The 15,840-nt window shown below is 37.1% G+C and overlaps 1 protein-coding gene across 1 annotated transcript in view; it reads left to right on the forward strand.

Moving 5' to 3' along the window:
- The first annotated feature begins 1,377 nt into the window (after nt 1-1,377).
- Tnks (tankyrase, TRF1-interacting ankyrin-related ADP-ribose polymerase) overlaps nt 1,378-15,840 on the forward strand; it is a 180,948-nt gene continuing 166,485 nt past the window's right edge. The window contains exon 1 of the mRNA XM_005398362.2: nt 1,378-2,247. Within this exon, the coding sequence (XP_005398419.1) occupies nt 1,575-2,247 (673 nt within the window). The 5' untranslated portion in view covers nt 1,378-1,574. The remainder of the gene's footprint in view (nt 2,248-15,840) is intronic.

The following is a 15,840-nucleotide window of genomic DNA, read 5'->3' on the forward strand; positions in this document are numbered from 1 at the left end:
TATTTAAATATCTATGTTTATAATGCTTGTTTTCCTTAAAATGTGGGTAAAGATTTGTAAATTAAAAAACCACTTTTGCAAGAAAAAACTAAAAATATTTAAATCTAGGCGAATGTGTTATGCTCCTATTTTAGTTGCATGGTGGAGTTTTCTTACCCTGCCACACTTTTTTGTCAAGTGTCTGTTGTAAATAATGACAGAATTTTGTGAAAGAGATGTTAGAGTTATAATCTGTAACCTCAGATTGAAATTAAAAATGCCACACATATTATGTTCCTGATCTTATTGCAACTAGCTAGTAGTTCCAAAAAAGTTACCCATTTATTTACATGGGAACAGTAACAGCATATGAATTATATTTAATAATGAACATGAGAAATGACAGTTTACCTCTTGGTTTAATATTCTGCTTTATAAGTCTAAATTTTGCTTTTCTTAGATATAGATTTCCATTTGTGTTCACTCTTGGAATAATGCTGTGTATACTTCCACAATGTTTACTTTACTGTTAGACAGTATGTATAGAATGGAGACTTCACTGAGATCATGCCATTCATGGATACATCTCTTTTGATGGCACACAAAACAGCAGATATAGGTAGTTGCTTAAAATGACACCAGAAGGTGCAGACAGATAGAAGTTAGATTTTATGTCTGTTTAGGAGGGACAAAGGAATATGAATGATAGCAATGAAGAGGAAGACAGGCTAAGCGAAAATAAATTTAAAAAAAGGAACACACTCATCATTAGCCCTAAATTTAGGGTGGCAAAATTAGAGATAATAAAATAGCAGAAAAATCATAATGTTAATAATTAACGTTTATTGAACTGTTGTTATTTCGATTTTATAGGTGGGAAACAGACACAGAGTGGTTGGTTAAATAGGTTGACCAAATTTACACAGCTAGAAGATAGCAGAATTTTAATTCTAATCCCGGCTAATTCTAATCTGAACCTCCATTCTAAAAATGGGGGATTAACAAAGTACTACGGAGAATGAAAAGGTTTAGAAGGAACAAGAGACCTAAGGAATAACTGGAAAAAGACTGCATTTTTTAAAACTCCCAATGGGCTAATTAGTTGTGTATTACTGCCAGAGCGCTTTGTATATGTTAGCTCAGGTAATTTCGCTAACTCTTAAGTAGTTACTATTTGTCCTAGTATTTTTCTGACGAGATCACTTAATAGACGCTTGCGAGGAGTTAACTTCAAAAACTGACTGAAGCAAGGTAAGGAAGACTGTAGAAGACTTGGAGACAGAATAGTGCAGGGCGGGGCAGGCAGGTTGAAAGTGAGAAATTCAGGAAGTTTTCTATTTAGGCAGAGGCGCTTCCAGCATTCAAAACTCTCCAGCCCGCCCGCCAGCGAATCACTAAGCCCGCCCCTCAGCCACAAGGCCATGCCCACTTCGTTGGATGTTCTCTGAGCTCCCAATACCTCCCTTCTCCTCTTTGACTCCGCCCACCCCGCTCGTATCATTTCCTGTGCGCCTGATGCTGATTGGTCTAGAGGTCGGAAGTGAGGGCGGGCGGTGGGGCGGTTGCCGCAGTGACAGTGCTGGGGGAGTCTGAAGATGGCGGCGTCGCGTCGCTCTCAGCATCATCACCACCATCATCAACAACAGCTCCAGCCCGCCCCAGGGGCTTCAGCTCCGCCGCCGCCACCTCCCCCACCCCTCAGTCCTGGCTTGGCCCCGGGGACCACCCCAGCTTCCCCCACGGCCGGGGCCCTGGCCACTTTCGCCTCCCCTCGGCACGGCCTAGCGCTGCCGGAGGGGGATGGCAGTCGGGATCCGCCCGACAGGCCTCGATCCCCGGACCCGGTTGACAGTACCAGCTGTTGTAGTACCACCAGCACAATTTGTACCGTAGCCGCCGCTACCGTGGTCCCGGCGGCTTCCGCTTCATCCGCCGTTGGGGTCGCTCTCAACTCAGCAGGCGGTGGCAGTAACAATTCACCCTCGTCCTCTTCTTCCCCGACTTCTTCTTCATCTTCCTCTCCATCCTCCCCTGGATCGAGCTTGGCTGAGAGCCCCGAGGCGGCCGGGGTTAACACCACGGCAACATTGGGGCTCGGGGCAGCGGTACCTGGGACAGGGGTCCCAGCAGTGAGCGGGGCCCTACGGGAGCTGCTGGAGGCCTGTCGCAATGGGGACGTGTCCCGGGTAAAGAGGCTGGTGGACGCTGCAAACGTAAATGCAAAGGACATGGCTGGCCGGAAGTCTTCTCCCCTGCACTTCGCAGCAGGTCAGACTTTTGAATTGTTTGTTAAGGGTTTTGGGATGGGGGTCGGGTGGTCCGACAAGGAAAAGAAAACAGGTTATTGTGAGGGGACAAAACGGGGGCGTGGTTACGCTTCTTTAGGACTTCGCCTGGGAAAGACAAGTTCTTTGCTTCTGATAGCCTCTGGGTGTCGGGGGCGTGGAAAGGGAACGTGTAAATTCATTCTTTAGTGAGTGCACAGTTCTTATTCTAGGACTGTGTAATAGTAGTCTGTGGACATATATAAACTTTTTCAGTTCTGAGCATGAGAACTTGAGTAGCTTGAGTGTAGCTTTGTGTTTGTGTGTTACCTTTATTTTGATTTTACACGATGGTTGTTTCTTTAGGACAGTTCAGAGCAAAAGAAGTTTTAATGTAACTCAACAAGTGTCTGTTGTAGTCTTAGTAAGTCACTGAAAGACATACATGGACTGAGTTTCTGCAACTCCCAGTCTGCTTGGGGAGAAAGTATACTTATATAAAGCAACTGGGAGAAGAATATTAGTGTGCATTATAATCTTTGAAGTTGTGGACATTGCTATTAGCATTGTAAAAGACAGTTTCCCTGATCTTAGTTGTCTCAGTTTTCTCATGGGCAAAATCATACGTAAGGTTGTGTGAGGATTTAGTGAGAATACTGTGTCTGCCAAGTAAGTTCTTCAGAAAAAGTGCAGATTCCTACATTGTGAACCTCACTTTATTTTGGCATTGCTTTTTTTTAAAAAAATGAAATACAGAGAAGTATAAAACAAAAACAAAGGCCATAAACTAACTGCTCACATACCTCTGCCTGATGTTTTTGAAGATGAAAGTAATTGCATTAGGAGCGTTACATTAGAAGTGTGAGCTTTATATATACGTTATACAACCCAAATAGGACAGAAAGATATGAGATGAAAAGGCACTCCCCACACACATCAAATATAATATACCAAAGATACCCACTGTTGAGTTTCTTGCAGCATTTGTAATGTCATTCCTTAATTTGTTCTGTTAATAGTAAAACATAATGTTTGCAACTCTCATATATTTAATTTGTTTTTACTGCAACTCAGTAGGTATTGTTATACTCATTTTATAATGGGCACGTGTTGTTTAAATAAACCCAGATTTACTCAGAAAGTGGTGCGATTTGGATGTGAATTCCGGCAGTCTGATTTTAGACCTTTTAAAATCAAGCTTAAACTTATTGTAAGCTATACCAGGCTTATGGTCATTTTTCATTTTTGTGAATAATTGCAATACAGAGTTTCTAATGTATTCAATGTTTTGGGGAAGAAGTAATTGGGACCTATAGACAAGACTAGCTTTCACATAATTTTTATTACAGGCCATACTTGAAAATACATTTTATGTTGTCACACACATGCAACAGAATTGAAAGTTTCAGGAAACTATAATTTCTCTTACACATGTGTTATATACTCTGATATTTTATGTTATAGTCCATTTCGTTTTAGCAAATACTAATTGTGAACCATAAATCGGTCATGACCAGTGGTGTGAGAAACACAGGAAATCATTATTAGGTCACTAACTCTATTTTTGATTTATAGATGACTACTATTAGGAATGTAGTGAGTTGGGTCATAAATAGGCTTTTGTCTAACTAGTTACTCCAGGGTCTTGCTTGTTTTAAATGAAATGCCACTTCTTTTTCGTTAGGCTAAATAAAAGGCCTAAGCCTGATTTTGTGCATCAACCGAGGATGCTTAGTTTTGCATCTTTAATACATTTTACAAATCTTGTCATTTCTTCCTATATGTTTTTTGTAAGAAATTGCCAAGAAATGATAGCTATATTTATTTGTGGATTAATTATTTCAGATCAGTCACATAAAATAGTACTTATCTTCTAGATCACATCTTCCGTTTGCGCAAGTTACTTTTAATTCTCTTCTAGAGTTTTATGTGTACCCAAATAAGCTAGAATACAAACAGTAAAACTACACTGTAATTATGTTGTAATTCTGTTGTAGTTACGAGAACCTTTCAACTGGCTGTTTTAGGGATAAAAATATTTTTTAGCTCAATTGTGGAAAATAGACAAAACAATGATAAAGGTCTCTATGATATTAAAACATAACATCCTGTACTTATTACACTTTCATGTTTGTATAGATAACATTAAAGCTTTGTTAAAGTATAGGTTAAGTAGTTAAAAACAATTCTTAGTTGACTTTTAGCTGGTTTTTATTACAGTCATTGAACTGTCATGGAAAAGCTGTTCCAAAGATAAGAAATCAGGACAACCTCTTAGAAGGAAAAGTTTCAAAATGACTGTTAATTTGTTTTGCAAATACTTAGGTGTAAAATACTGGCACAATTTTTAAGTGGCAGAAAGTCCATATTCTTACAGAGTTACTGTATAGTGAGTGGGGAATTCCAAAGAGCAGCAACACTAACAAAATCCCACAAAGTGTGTAACCTAGAGTGATAGGAAAAGTACTTTATAGTATCTTTTGGCATAATAGGGGACATTTTCTTGGATTTGGAGCATTAGGGTTTTGTTTTGTTTGTTTCAAAGCAGGAAATGTACAGGGAGAGTCAAGCTAGTCAAGCAAATGTTGGAGGGAGTAATGTTAACTAACATCTAAAAATGAGTTTACGGTTCTGTAGCATGAGATGAAACCATTTTTAAAGTCTTCAGGAATGATACTAAATCATATTTAAGCCCTCGTGACTCTACGTTACCATGACGGTAACCATATTCTTTCTAGTAGTAGAATTAAAAAAGAGAACTATATTAGTAATAGACTGATCCTATCCATAATTAGGACATGCACTTCAGTTTCCATTGGTGATGGAAGTTCTCAAAGTACTTCTAATGCCCTCACAGGGTGAAAATTAATCCAGTTTTTTCTTGTAGACTAGAGTTTATATGAGGCTTTATCTTCTACAGATAAGGTCCTTGATCCTGGTTTTCTGTTGTTCAAAGTACAGCACTCAAAGGTTTTTTAAAAATAGTACCAATTTTGAGTGATAGCATCTCTTCAGTTCCTCAGTGCATAATTTTGCTAAAGGACCAGTATAAGTTTGATGAGGTCTTTTTTTTTTAATGGAAAAGTTCAGATGAAGTTTTTTTTTTTTTTTTTTAATTTTAGGAAAGCATTAAATTCTGAGATCTCATACATTAACTTCAGGTTGAAAAATTTTAAAATATGCTTTTGCTAATTAACATTTGACTTGTCTTATGTCTCATGATATGATATGAGATGTTTTGTATCAAAACTAGCAAAATATAGATTCCAGTTTCATCTTCTTTTGAAGAATACATTTAGCCCTACACAGGGTGCTCAGTTGACCGTGATTTCTCAGCATGACCTTGCTTTTTTCCCCTTTCACCAATACAAATGTTGTTTCCCCAGTAGAAAACTCTGTCCTGTAAACTGTTTCCCACCAATGGGTAAAAAAATGGGTCAGAGTCTTCAGTCCTAGAGTGAGAATCTTTTGTGCTTTTTATTGTCTGACAAGGTCTTGAACTATTTTCAAGCAAGTGTCCTGTCTTGGAGACTAAGAATCTAATTTGGTAACAGTTGCTTTTAAAACAGGACTAATATCACAAATATCTTCCTAGACCAAAAATTGCTAGCTACCAGTTAGACTATCTTTTACTTACTGTTTTCTTAAAGTCTTACACTTTCCTTAAAGAATCCCTAAAAACTTGACATAGAATTCTAGTTAGAAAGGTGTATGAAATTTACCTTTTGCCTTAATGCTATCACTTTTTGGGAAAAGGTAATTTAAGGAGTAAATTACCTATGTATAAAATGATATGTAAATGTATCTCTAATAGTGAAAAGTTGGTAACGAGCAAACTATTAAACAATAGAGGACTGCTTACATAAATTATAACACTGTACAATTTCTGTTAATACTGTCTGCTTATATATCCCTCCATTTATGTCTTTTTAATGCATGCCATTGTAAATTGCAGGCATCTCTGCAGCAACCCTTTATAAAGACTTATTGGTGCAAATCTTATGATATATTCACTGGGTTTTGAAAAATGCAAACACTTGTATAACTCAAATCCTTATGGAAAGTTATTACAACCACAGAAGGTTCCACCATGCCTCTTACCTTTTATCCTTTACTCCTGCCCCTCGAACCACTGTTCATTACTGTAAATAAAAGTTGCCTATTTTGGCTGGGCATTGTGATGTGTGGTTTGGGAGCCTGAAGTAGGAGTATCTGAGTTCAAAGCCAGTCTGGGCAACTCGGCGAGACTCTGCCTCAGAATAAAAAGGACCAAGAATGTAGCTCAATGGGAGGGCCCTGGGTTCTATGTTCAGTACTGCCATCAAACACAAAAAGAGTTGCTTGTTTTAGAAGTTCACATAAATGGAATCAAAGAATATATACTCTTTCTGAAGGACTTCTTTTGCTCAGCATGATATTTTTGATGTAGCATGTGTCAGTAGTTCCTAATTACTGCTGAGTAGATTTTATTACGTGAAGGTGCTATAGTTATCCCTTGTTTTGGTAAAACTCTTAGGTTGTTTCTTGCCCTGGCTGTTACGAATCAAGCTGTTACAAACATTCTTAAAGATTCTTCTTGTAATATTGATTTTCTTTCTCTTGGACAAATAAGTAGTATTAGAGTTGCTGGGCCTTTTAGGTAGTAGGTCAGTGTCTTGATGTTAGCAAGATTCAGTCCCTCATAGGTTTTTTTTTTTTTTTTACTATGCCATTCAGGCTGGCCTTGAACTCACTTTGTAGTCCAGGCTGGCCTTGAACTCAAGTGATCTTCCTGCTTCAGCCTCCCGAGTGCTGGGATTACAGGCACGTACCACCACTCCTGTCCTCCTCAGGGGTTATTGGACTGAGGTCTCCCTCAGTTTTGTAGGGCAGATTATAATATGTCAGATGACTTTAGTCAAAGCTGGCAAGGGAGAGAGCAAGAGAGGCTTCCCACAGCCTTCTTAAAATCTCATCACTTTTGCTGAATTCTGTTTATAAGAAGAACATCAGTAGGCCCAGGCCATATTCAGGGGAAGATTACAAAGACATAGTATAAAGTCACTTGTTGCTCAATGGCAGGGTTTTGTTTTGAAGAGTGTATCATTAGGTGATTTCATCATATGTGAACATCAGAGTATGCTTACAGAAACTTCCATGGTGTAGCTTAATTTACACCTACGTTATATGGTATAGCCCAGTAGTGGCAAACCTGTGGCATGTGTGCTGCAGCCAGCTGTTTATCTTTGAAATCTTTCACCATCACTGGTGTAGCCTATGGCTCCAGTGCTACAAGCCTGCACAGTGTGTTACTACACTGAATACTGCAGACAACTGTAACATAGTAGTAGGTACTTACATATTTAAATATTGAAAAGGTGCAGTAAAAATACTATGTAGGGTACTTAGAGGAATGGAGCTTACAAGACTGGGAATTGTTCTAGGTGAATTGATGAGTGAGTAGTGAGTGAATGTGAAGGCCTAGGAATTACTGTGTACCACTGTGGGCTTCGGTAACACTGCATAGTTAAGTCCACACTAAGTTTATAAATGTTTTTGTTTTCAATGGTAAATTAACATTAGCTTACTTTAATGTTTTTCTTCAGCTCTTTCAATTTTTAAAATTTTGACATTTTTGACTAATAATACTGAGCTTAAAATATATGTGGTACAGCTGTACAAAAATAGTTTCATTCTTTATGTTCTTATTTTTTTTTTTTTTTTTACTTTTTAAAAAAATCATTTAAACCTTCTTGTAAAAAACGAGACACAACCGTGGACATTAACAAGCCCAGGTCTGTGACTGTCTTCCACTTCCACATCTTGTCCCACCGGAATGTTCTTAGGGGCATTATGAACTAAGCTGCATCTCTTTTGATAATAAGGCATTTTTCTGGAATCTTCCCCAAGGACCTGCCTGAGGTACTTTTTACAATTTTTTTTTAAATAAATGAGAGTATATATTCTAAGATAATAAAAAACATAGGGTAGTAAATGCAGTAACATACTTATTATTGCCATCTAGTATTGTGTACTGTATATACTTGTGCTACACTTTTATAGGACTGGCGTTGTAGTAAGTTTGTTTCCACCATGATTACCACAAACATAAGAGTAAAGTGTTGTTTTATGGCATTACAGTGCCTGTGATATCACTAGACAATAGGAACTTTTCAGCTTCATTATAATATTATTGGACCACCATCATATATGGGATATATCACAGCCTGGGCTTTCTTTATGCAGTTCATGACTGTGTATCAGGATTGGAGATTACTGGGTGGTGGGTGGTGTTCTCAAAAACTACTTTCTACACTGACTTTATTGTCCAGGTTTGTTTTTTATTTTGTGGCCCCTGGGATTGAACAGGTCCTTCGCATACATTGCTATCCCTTTTAAAAATCATATAATTCATACGTGTATATATTTTAGACAGGTCTTATTAAGTTGTTTAGTTGCTCAGACTGAGCTTGAAGTTGCAGTCTTCCTGCTTCACTACTCCAGAGTGCTGGGATTTGGCTATTACTGCCAGCCCATTTTCTAGTTTCTTAAGGCAAAACAGGAAACGATTATTTTGTAGCATTTCTCTCGAATCACTGGATTGGGCTTCTCCAGCATATTTTAAGATGCTGTATTTTCATTATTATTTTCTTTAAAATATTCTAAAAATTTCTTTTGTGGTTTCTTCCTTGACCCATGGGTCATTTAGGAATGTGTTGTTCAACTTCAAATTCTTGGAGTTTCTTAGATATCCTATTACTGATTTCTAATTTAATTTGTGGTCAGTGGACATACCCTGTATGATTTCATTTCTTTTGTTTTTATTAAGGCCTTTGTTTTCTGGTCCAGCATATGCTTTATCTTTGTACATGTTTTTAAAAAAGAACATATATTCTGCAGTTGTTGTCCTGTTCTGTAAATATCAATTAAAGTAAGGTAGTTGATAATGTTCAGATCCCTTTTGTCTTTATTGATGTTTTGATACAGTTCTATTGAGTTGCTGAGAAAGGGGTTGAGATCTCCAGCAAGAATCATAGTATTGTCCTGTTTTTCTAATTGTATCCACTTTACTTGATGTATTTTTTTGAAATTCATTTTTCAGTTTTTATTTATTTTGTGGCACTGAGATAGATCCCAAGATCTTGTACATGCCAGACATATGTTCATACACATTTTTAAGCTCTGTTATTGTAAACATTTATGTGACTTGTGTTATCTTAATCAATTTGGGCTGCTATGAAAGTACAATAGACTGGTAACTTATAAACAACAAAAATTTCTCATTCTTATTGGGGCTGGAAGATTGGCTAAGATTAGGGTGCTGGTAGGGTTGGCTTCTGGTAAGGGCTGTCTTCTGGGTTGCAGATTGCCAACCTCTTACTGATTCCACATGAGTTAGAAAGCAAGGAAAGAGAAGAGGAAAGAGAGACAGTGTGTGCACATGAGCATGTCTTATTTTTACTTCTTATGAACAGACTAATTCCATTTGTGAAGCTCTACTCTTTTTCTTGTTTTTTTTTTTTGTTTTTTTTTCCGGTACCGGGAATCGAACTCACGACCTTGTGCTTGGCAGGCAGGCGCTGTGCCACTGAGCTAAATCCCCAACCCGTAATGTGAAGTTCTACTCTTATAAATTAATTGTGACCCAAAGACGCCACCTCCTAATACTATCACACTGCAGGTTAGGATGTCAACATAGGAATTTTGGGGAACACAAGAAATATGTCCATAATGTATGTCTTCCTGAAGACTTGCCACTTGTATTGAATTTTTAATCATGATACGTTTCCCCTTGTCTGTAGTAATATTCTTCTTCTTAAGAATATTTGATCAGATATGATTGTATCTTTTTTATGCTTGCTAATGTGGATGGTATATTTTTTCCAGCCATTTACTTTTAGCTTATCTGGGTCTTCATAAAGTGTGTCTGTTATAAACAGTATAGATTTGAATGGTGCTTTTTAAAAGACTGACAATCTGTCTTAATCTGTCCTTTCAGCTAATATTGACACTTCCAATTCAAATTCAGAACTACAAGATTTTTACTTAACCTCTTGTCTCTTATATCTGTACATCATTTCTTCCAAAGAGAGTTCTAGTTCTGAAGCATCTAGGGGATTATAGAGTTAGAATATTACATGATTAACCATCTGCTTCATCTGTACTGTGCATTCATAGTCTCAAAATAATATATACAGCCAACATTCTTACTACAGACAGACATTTCGTTGCACATGCTGCCCTTTTTGCCGTATCATTTGTTCTCCATTATGAGAGAGCATAGCCAATACCTACTTTATCTTATGAATGTCATTTAGTTTTATTTTAGTTCCTCAAATGTTTTTATGGTAAGTAGTCCCCAAAGTAGGCTGCTATATATTCTTTCACTTTGTTTAAAGGTTGAGTATCTCTCATCTAAAATTTTTGGGGTCAGAGTGTGTCTTTTTGGCGATTTTTTCAGATTTTAGAATATTTGCATATATCTTGTTTGGACTAAGCCCAAACACAAAATTCGTATATGTTTTGTATGTACTTTATACACATAGCCTGAAAGTAATCTTGTGCAATAGATTAGGGATGTTCCACACCACTCATCAAGAGGTATAGCCTGTTTCCCTCTCTTTGACTTTGAGTTGGTTTTACATCTGGTGGGAGGAATGCAGTAAGGCAGAAGTAATGCTCTTAACACCTGAGCCCTCAGAGATCTGAAAATTTTACTTTTGTGTGTTGAGAATTCTCACTTTTGGAGCCTTGGTCATCATTCTTTGAAAAAAAACCATGTGGACGAGAAGCAAGTCAGGTCCATATCCTGCAATAAAATTTATAGGCAGTACCCACTACCAGCTACCCACATGGGCTGCCTTGGTCATTCCCACCTTCCCAAGGCTCCAGTAATGAGGCTTAGCCAACACTAAGTTAATCACCAGAAATGAGAAGTGGTGGTGGTTCTGGTAAGTCACTACATTTTGGAGTAGTTTGCTATACAGCAGTAGATACTACTGCTCTGTGTGGTGTGATAAAAAATACAAAGAATGTTTAAAAAATTTTTTAAAAATGTACTATTTAAAAGACATGGCTATTAATCCCCCTTAAAATACTTCCCTTCACTTTGAACACACTTAGCATCGTTCTTACCCTTTTCTAAAGCAGTTCTGGAAGTTCTCTTTTGTATCCTTCCTTGCTGTCTCAGTGTCCTGAATCAATTCAAAATGTTCATGTTTAATGGGCATCTTGACTTTGGGGGAGAGCCAGAAGGCCCATGGTGCCAGACGCCGTGAGTAATCAGGTGGATGAGGTAATGTTTTTAGGAACGTACCTTTCTGTTGGATGGCATGTGGCAGCACAGTCACCATGGTTTTGATCACACCTTGTGAAGACATGAAACAGGACTTACCGAACAGCTTCAGAAAGTGGCGGGAACAGTGGATATGTTTGTTCAAAGTGAGTAGGAACTATTTTGAGGAACATTAATGGCAATGTGTCTAATATTGTGATGCTTTTTTTTACATTTTACATTTTTTCGTCATCCCTTTTTAGTATTTGTTCTTTTCCTAGCTCTGACATATATCACAACTTTGACTTCTGAATTTATCACTTGCTCTTTTTTTGTGTAAATACACATAAAATTTACCATTTTAACATTTTTAAATGTATAATTGAGAGCATTAAGTGTTTTTTCCATGTTGTGTGACTATCATCACATGTCCATTTCCAAAACTTTTTCATCACTCTAAACAGACATTGTGTGCCTGTTGAACTATAACAGTACATTCTACCCTCTCTTTCTCCTCTATTTCTCATGAAGTGCAGGAGTTGAGAAATTTTATGTAAATAACAGAAAGTAAATATTTTAAACTTCGTGGGCAATTTGGTCTTTGTCATAGTTACTTAGTTTTGCTCTTATACCATGAAAATGTCCACAGCTAATACATAAATTAATAAGTGTGGTTCCGAATTTATCACTTGCTCTTTTTTTTGTGGAAATATACGTAACGTTTACCATTTTATGTTACTATTCTATAAAACTTCATTTACAAAGATATAAATGAAGGGTCAGTTTGGTGTATGAGTTATAATTTGCTGACCCATGGATGAATTGTTTGTGGTAGTTTTTCACTTTGTATTCTTCTTGTTTAGCCTTCTGTTGAAATAAGTTTTTCTTTTCCTTTGAATTATTTCTTGAGTGCATTGAAGTGATTGAAAGTAATTTTATCTCTTTTGGTGGCCTTCTGGTATATATTAATTGTCTGTAGGGGTGACATTCTGCTCAATTTCTTAGGAGCTTTGCATGGATTTGACCTCTTTTTTTTCCAATTTTTTTACTCATTTTTGGAGAAATTATTTCTGAGTAATTTTGAGTATAAAACATTAGGATCTGAGATGTTGAGAGTAATTCCCCTTTTCTTTTTTCTACTGTTGGATGTGCGCTGTGCCCAGGAAAAGATGAGTTCTCACAATAAGATTTGCAGTGTTATCTCATATGATAGTAACATTTAAAATACAGAATACCGTCATTGTGTGTCTCAGGTCACGTAGGTACGTGATGGTTTCTACAGCTCTTTAACTCAAGAGTTATTCCCCTAAGGTCCATTATAGATAAGATCTCATCTTGATAGTCTTATTTACACAGAAGTCTTTTTGTTAAGTTTAATCCACTCACCTGCCTTCTTTTCTCTCCTATAGGTACTCCCTTCCCCGCAACAAATCCAACAAATGTTTCTTCCTGACCTCAAGTGATTTTTTTTTTTTTAAGTTAAAAGGCCAAAGAAATGTAGCTGGAAAATAGAAAGCACAACACCAAATGCCATGTTATGGCCATAAATATGTTAAAAAATGGAATCTTTAACCTTAGAGCCCAGAAGAAGAAAAGTAATTAAAGAATGTAAATGGTTCTGAGAAAATTTATTACAGTATTAGGTTTTGGAATAAACATCATCATGAGCTTTGTGATGAAGGGAAGGGAAAAACTCTGGGATGTTCTTAAATGTATTTAATAGCCTCCTTTTATTTCATAGACAAAATAATCTCTTGGGTTATTGATGATGAAATATGCAGTAGACATGAGAGAAGAGGCAGGTGTGTCAAATTTTTATTTTTCTCATCTGTCAGCCTCCTTGGAGTTCCTTTGCCCAGTGTTTTGTTCTTCTGAGAGATAAACTCAGGAAGTTAAGATGTAACCCTGATCTTGGGAGACCAATAACTGTACCGTGTGCTGTGGTTTGAATGTGCCCTCCAGAGTTCATGTTGAAATATAATTTCTATTGCAACAGTGGTAAGAGGTGCCACCTTTAGCAGTTGATTAGTGCTATTATTGTGGGAGTAGTTTGGTTGTCTAGGTAGTGGGTTCTTAATAAAAAGAATGAGTTGAGCCGATTTCCTTGCCTTTGTGTCATGTTGTGAGGAGCAGGACGGCTCTTACCACATGTGGCCCCTTGATCTTGGCCCATTGATCTTGGTGTCCAGAACTGTGAGCCAAATAAATGTGTTTATCATTTAAGTTTTTATTGTTTGTAACTGTATTCTGCTGTAAGTGTAGCAGAAAATGGGCTAAGATACCATTGTCATTAATGTGAGTTCCTAATAAGAATTGAGTAGTATTAGTCAAGGTGAATAGGGCTTGTAGTGTGAGGACCACTGAAGCCTTCGCCTGTGTACTAATTGTGTCCTAATTGTGTCCTAATAAAACAAGCAAAGCATACCCAAGAAAGGAGCCTGGAGAAAGGGGAGGTTTATTGTTGAATTTAAAGCATTATATTGTGGGGGAAAAAATAATTAAGTAGGATGGTTTTCCCCTGAAGTGTAAGTGCTCAGGATAACTATTTTAAGGCCTACTTTTTTTTTTAATCATTTGATTTTGAGGCATTGAGGAAGGTTTTGAGTATTGTCTTTTTGAGTGCTCATTGCTTTTAAGGCTTCATCAGATTTTCAAGATCGCTTTTCCCCACTGTGAGTTGCTGGACTCTTTTGTGGAAACTTGTTCTTCCTGTTTGTTCAGGTATCTGTTTAAAATCAAAGCAGTCTGATCTTAAAACTTTTTACTTTCTTCCTTTTTTTCTGTCTTTTCTCTATGAGGCTGTGTTTCTAGACTGTTTGCTAGTTCTCTGTTCAGTTTAAACACATGACCCTTTGTTTTTCTTACATTATAAGAAAAGGAGAAATAAAGTGATGTGATGTATCTTCTCGTCTTTTCAGTGTACAAGCAAAACTGCTGGTTGGCGGCAGGCAGTTTTTTGTTTGTTTATTTAGATGTGCCACTCTTTTTTTCTGTGCTACTTTCTTTTTTAAGTGAATTAGCGGGCGATTATCCCTAAACTACAAGTCCAAACTAATAAAAAGGTGTTTTGAAATTACTGGTTGACCAAAACACTTTAAAGCTATTGTCTCAACATCATCAACTACTGTTATACAGTGTTTTAAAAATAAGTGAAACCTTCTGATGCCTAGTGAACTAAACTTGAGAAGGGCTAGGTAGGGTATGTATTCGATTTTAGTATCTACTGAAAAGATCAGATGCTTCCCCATCTCTGATATATTAACAGTCAGTTGTGCTGTTCTCCTTTTCCAAATGTTCAAGTCATTCTCATGTTGACTGTGGATTTTTTTTTAAGAAATACATAGAATTGCAGTTAATGAATATGCGTTAACTATTTTTTCAATGATACCTTGCAAAGAGATGCCAAGCTATGCTTTTCTTTGCAGAAAAAATTTTCACTTTGGAAAAAAAATTCTTTTGAATTTTTAGAGCAAATTACCCCTCTCACCCCAAAATAATACCCACAAAAATATAACAGTGGAAATATGTAACTATTTTTCTGTTGGAATTTTATGAAAGCAGATACATTTGGGACTTATAATAATAGAACTTCAGTATTTATTCAGTGAATTGCTCCTAGTGGGTGCTCTATAAATATTTGATCAAGTGAGCACTTCTGATTTTTTTTTTTTTGTCTTTTTGAGGCAGGGTCTCGATATGCAGTTCAGGCTGGCCTTGAGCTCACTTTGTAGCCCAGGCTGGTCTCGAGCTCCTGCCTCAGCCTCCCAAGTGCTGGGATTACATGTATGCGCCACCACACCCAGCAACTTATTTTTGATATTCTGATTTTCTTAAATGTATAAATAATAATTTTTATATGTTAGTATCCTTTGTCATCAAACTCCAACTTCACACAGCTGTTAAATAATAGGGCCAATTTAAACCCTTTCTGGTTGCCCTAAAATCATTTGGTGTCTGCTACTCAAATGGAAGGTTAGTAGCAACAAGAAATAACATCTGTATCTTGAGTTATTTTTTAATTTGGCAGTTATTGCTTTCCCAAGTTGGTTTTCTCTTAATAAAACTAATGGTGCAAATTTTAGAAAACATGGGAAAAAGCGGTTCATCATCTTACTAAGGCAGCCTGTAGTGATTTGGGTGTCCCTTCAACCCTTTTTCTAGGCATTTGTCTTGGTTACTCTTTTCTCGTTGCTGAGACAAAATACCCAACACCCAAAATGAAGGAAGGAAAGGTTTATTTAGCTTACAGTTTGTGGAGGTTTTAGTCCATGCTTGGCTGGCTCCGAGGCAGAAGGTAGCAAACCAACAAGAGCAAAGGGGGGAATGGCAGTCGAACAGCAAAGC

This window comes from Chinchilla lanigera, unplaced genomic scaffold (genome assembly GCF_000276665.1).
Source record: "Chinchilla lanigera isolate Chin_1 unplaced genomic scaffold, ChiLan1.0 scaffold00062, whole genome shotgun sequence".
NCBI classification, from domain to species: domain Eukaryota; kingdom Metazoa; phylum Chordata; class Mammalia; order Rodentia; family Chinchillidae; genus Chinchilla; species Chinchilla lanigera.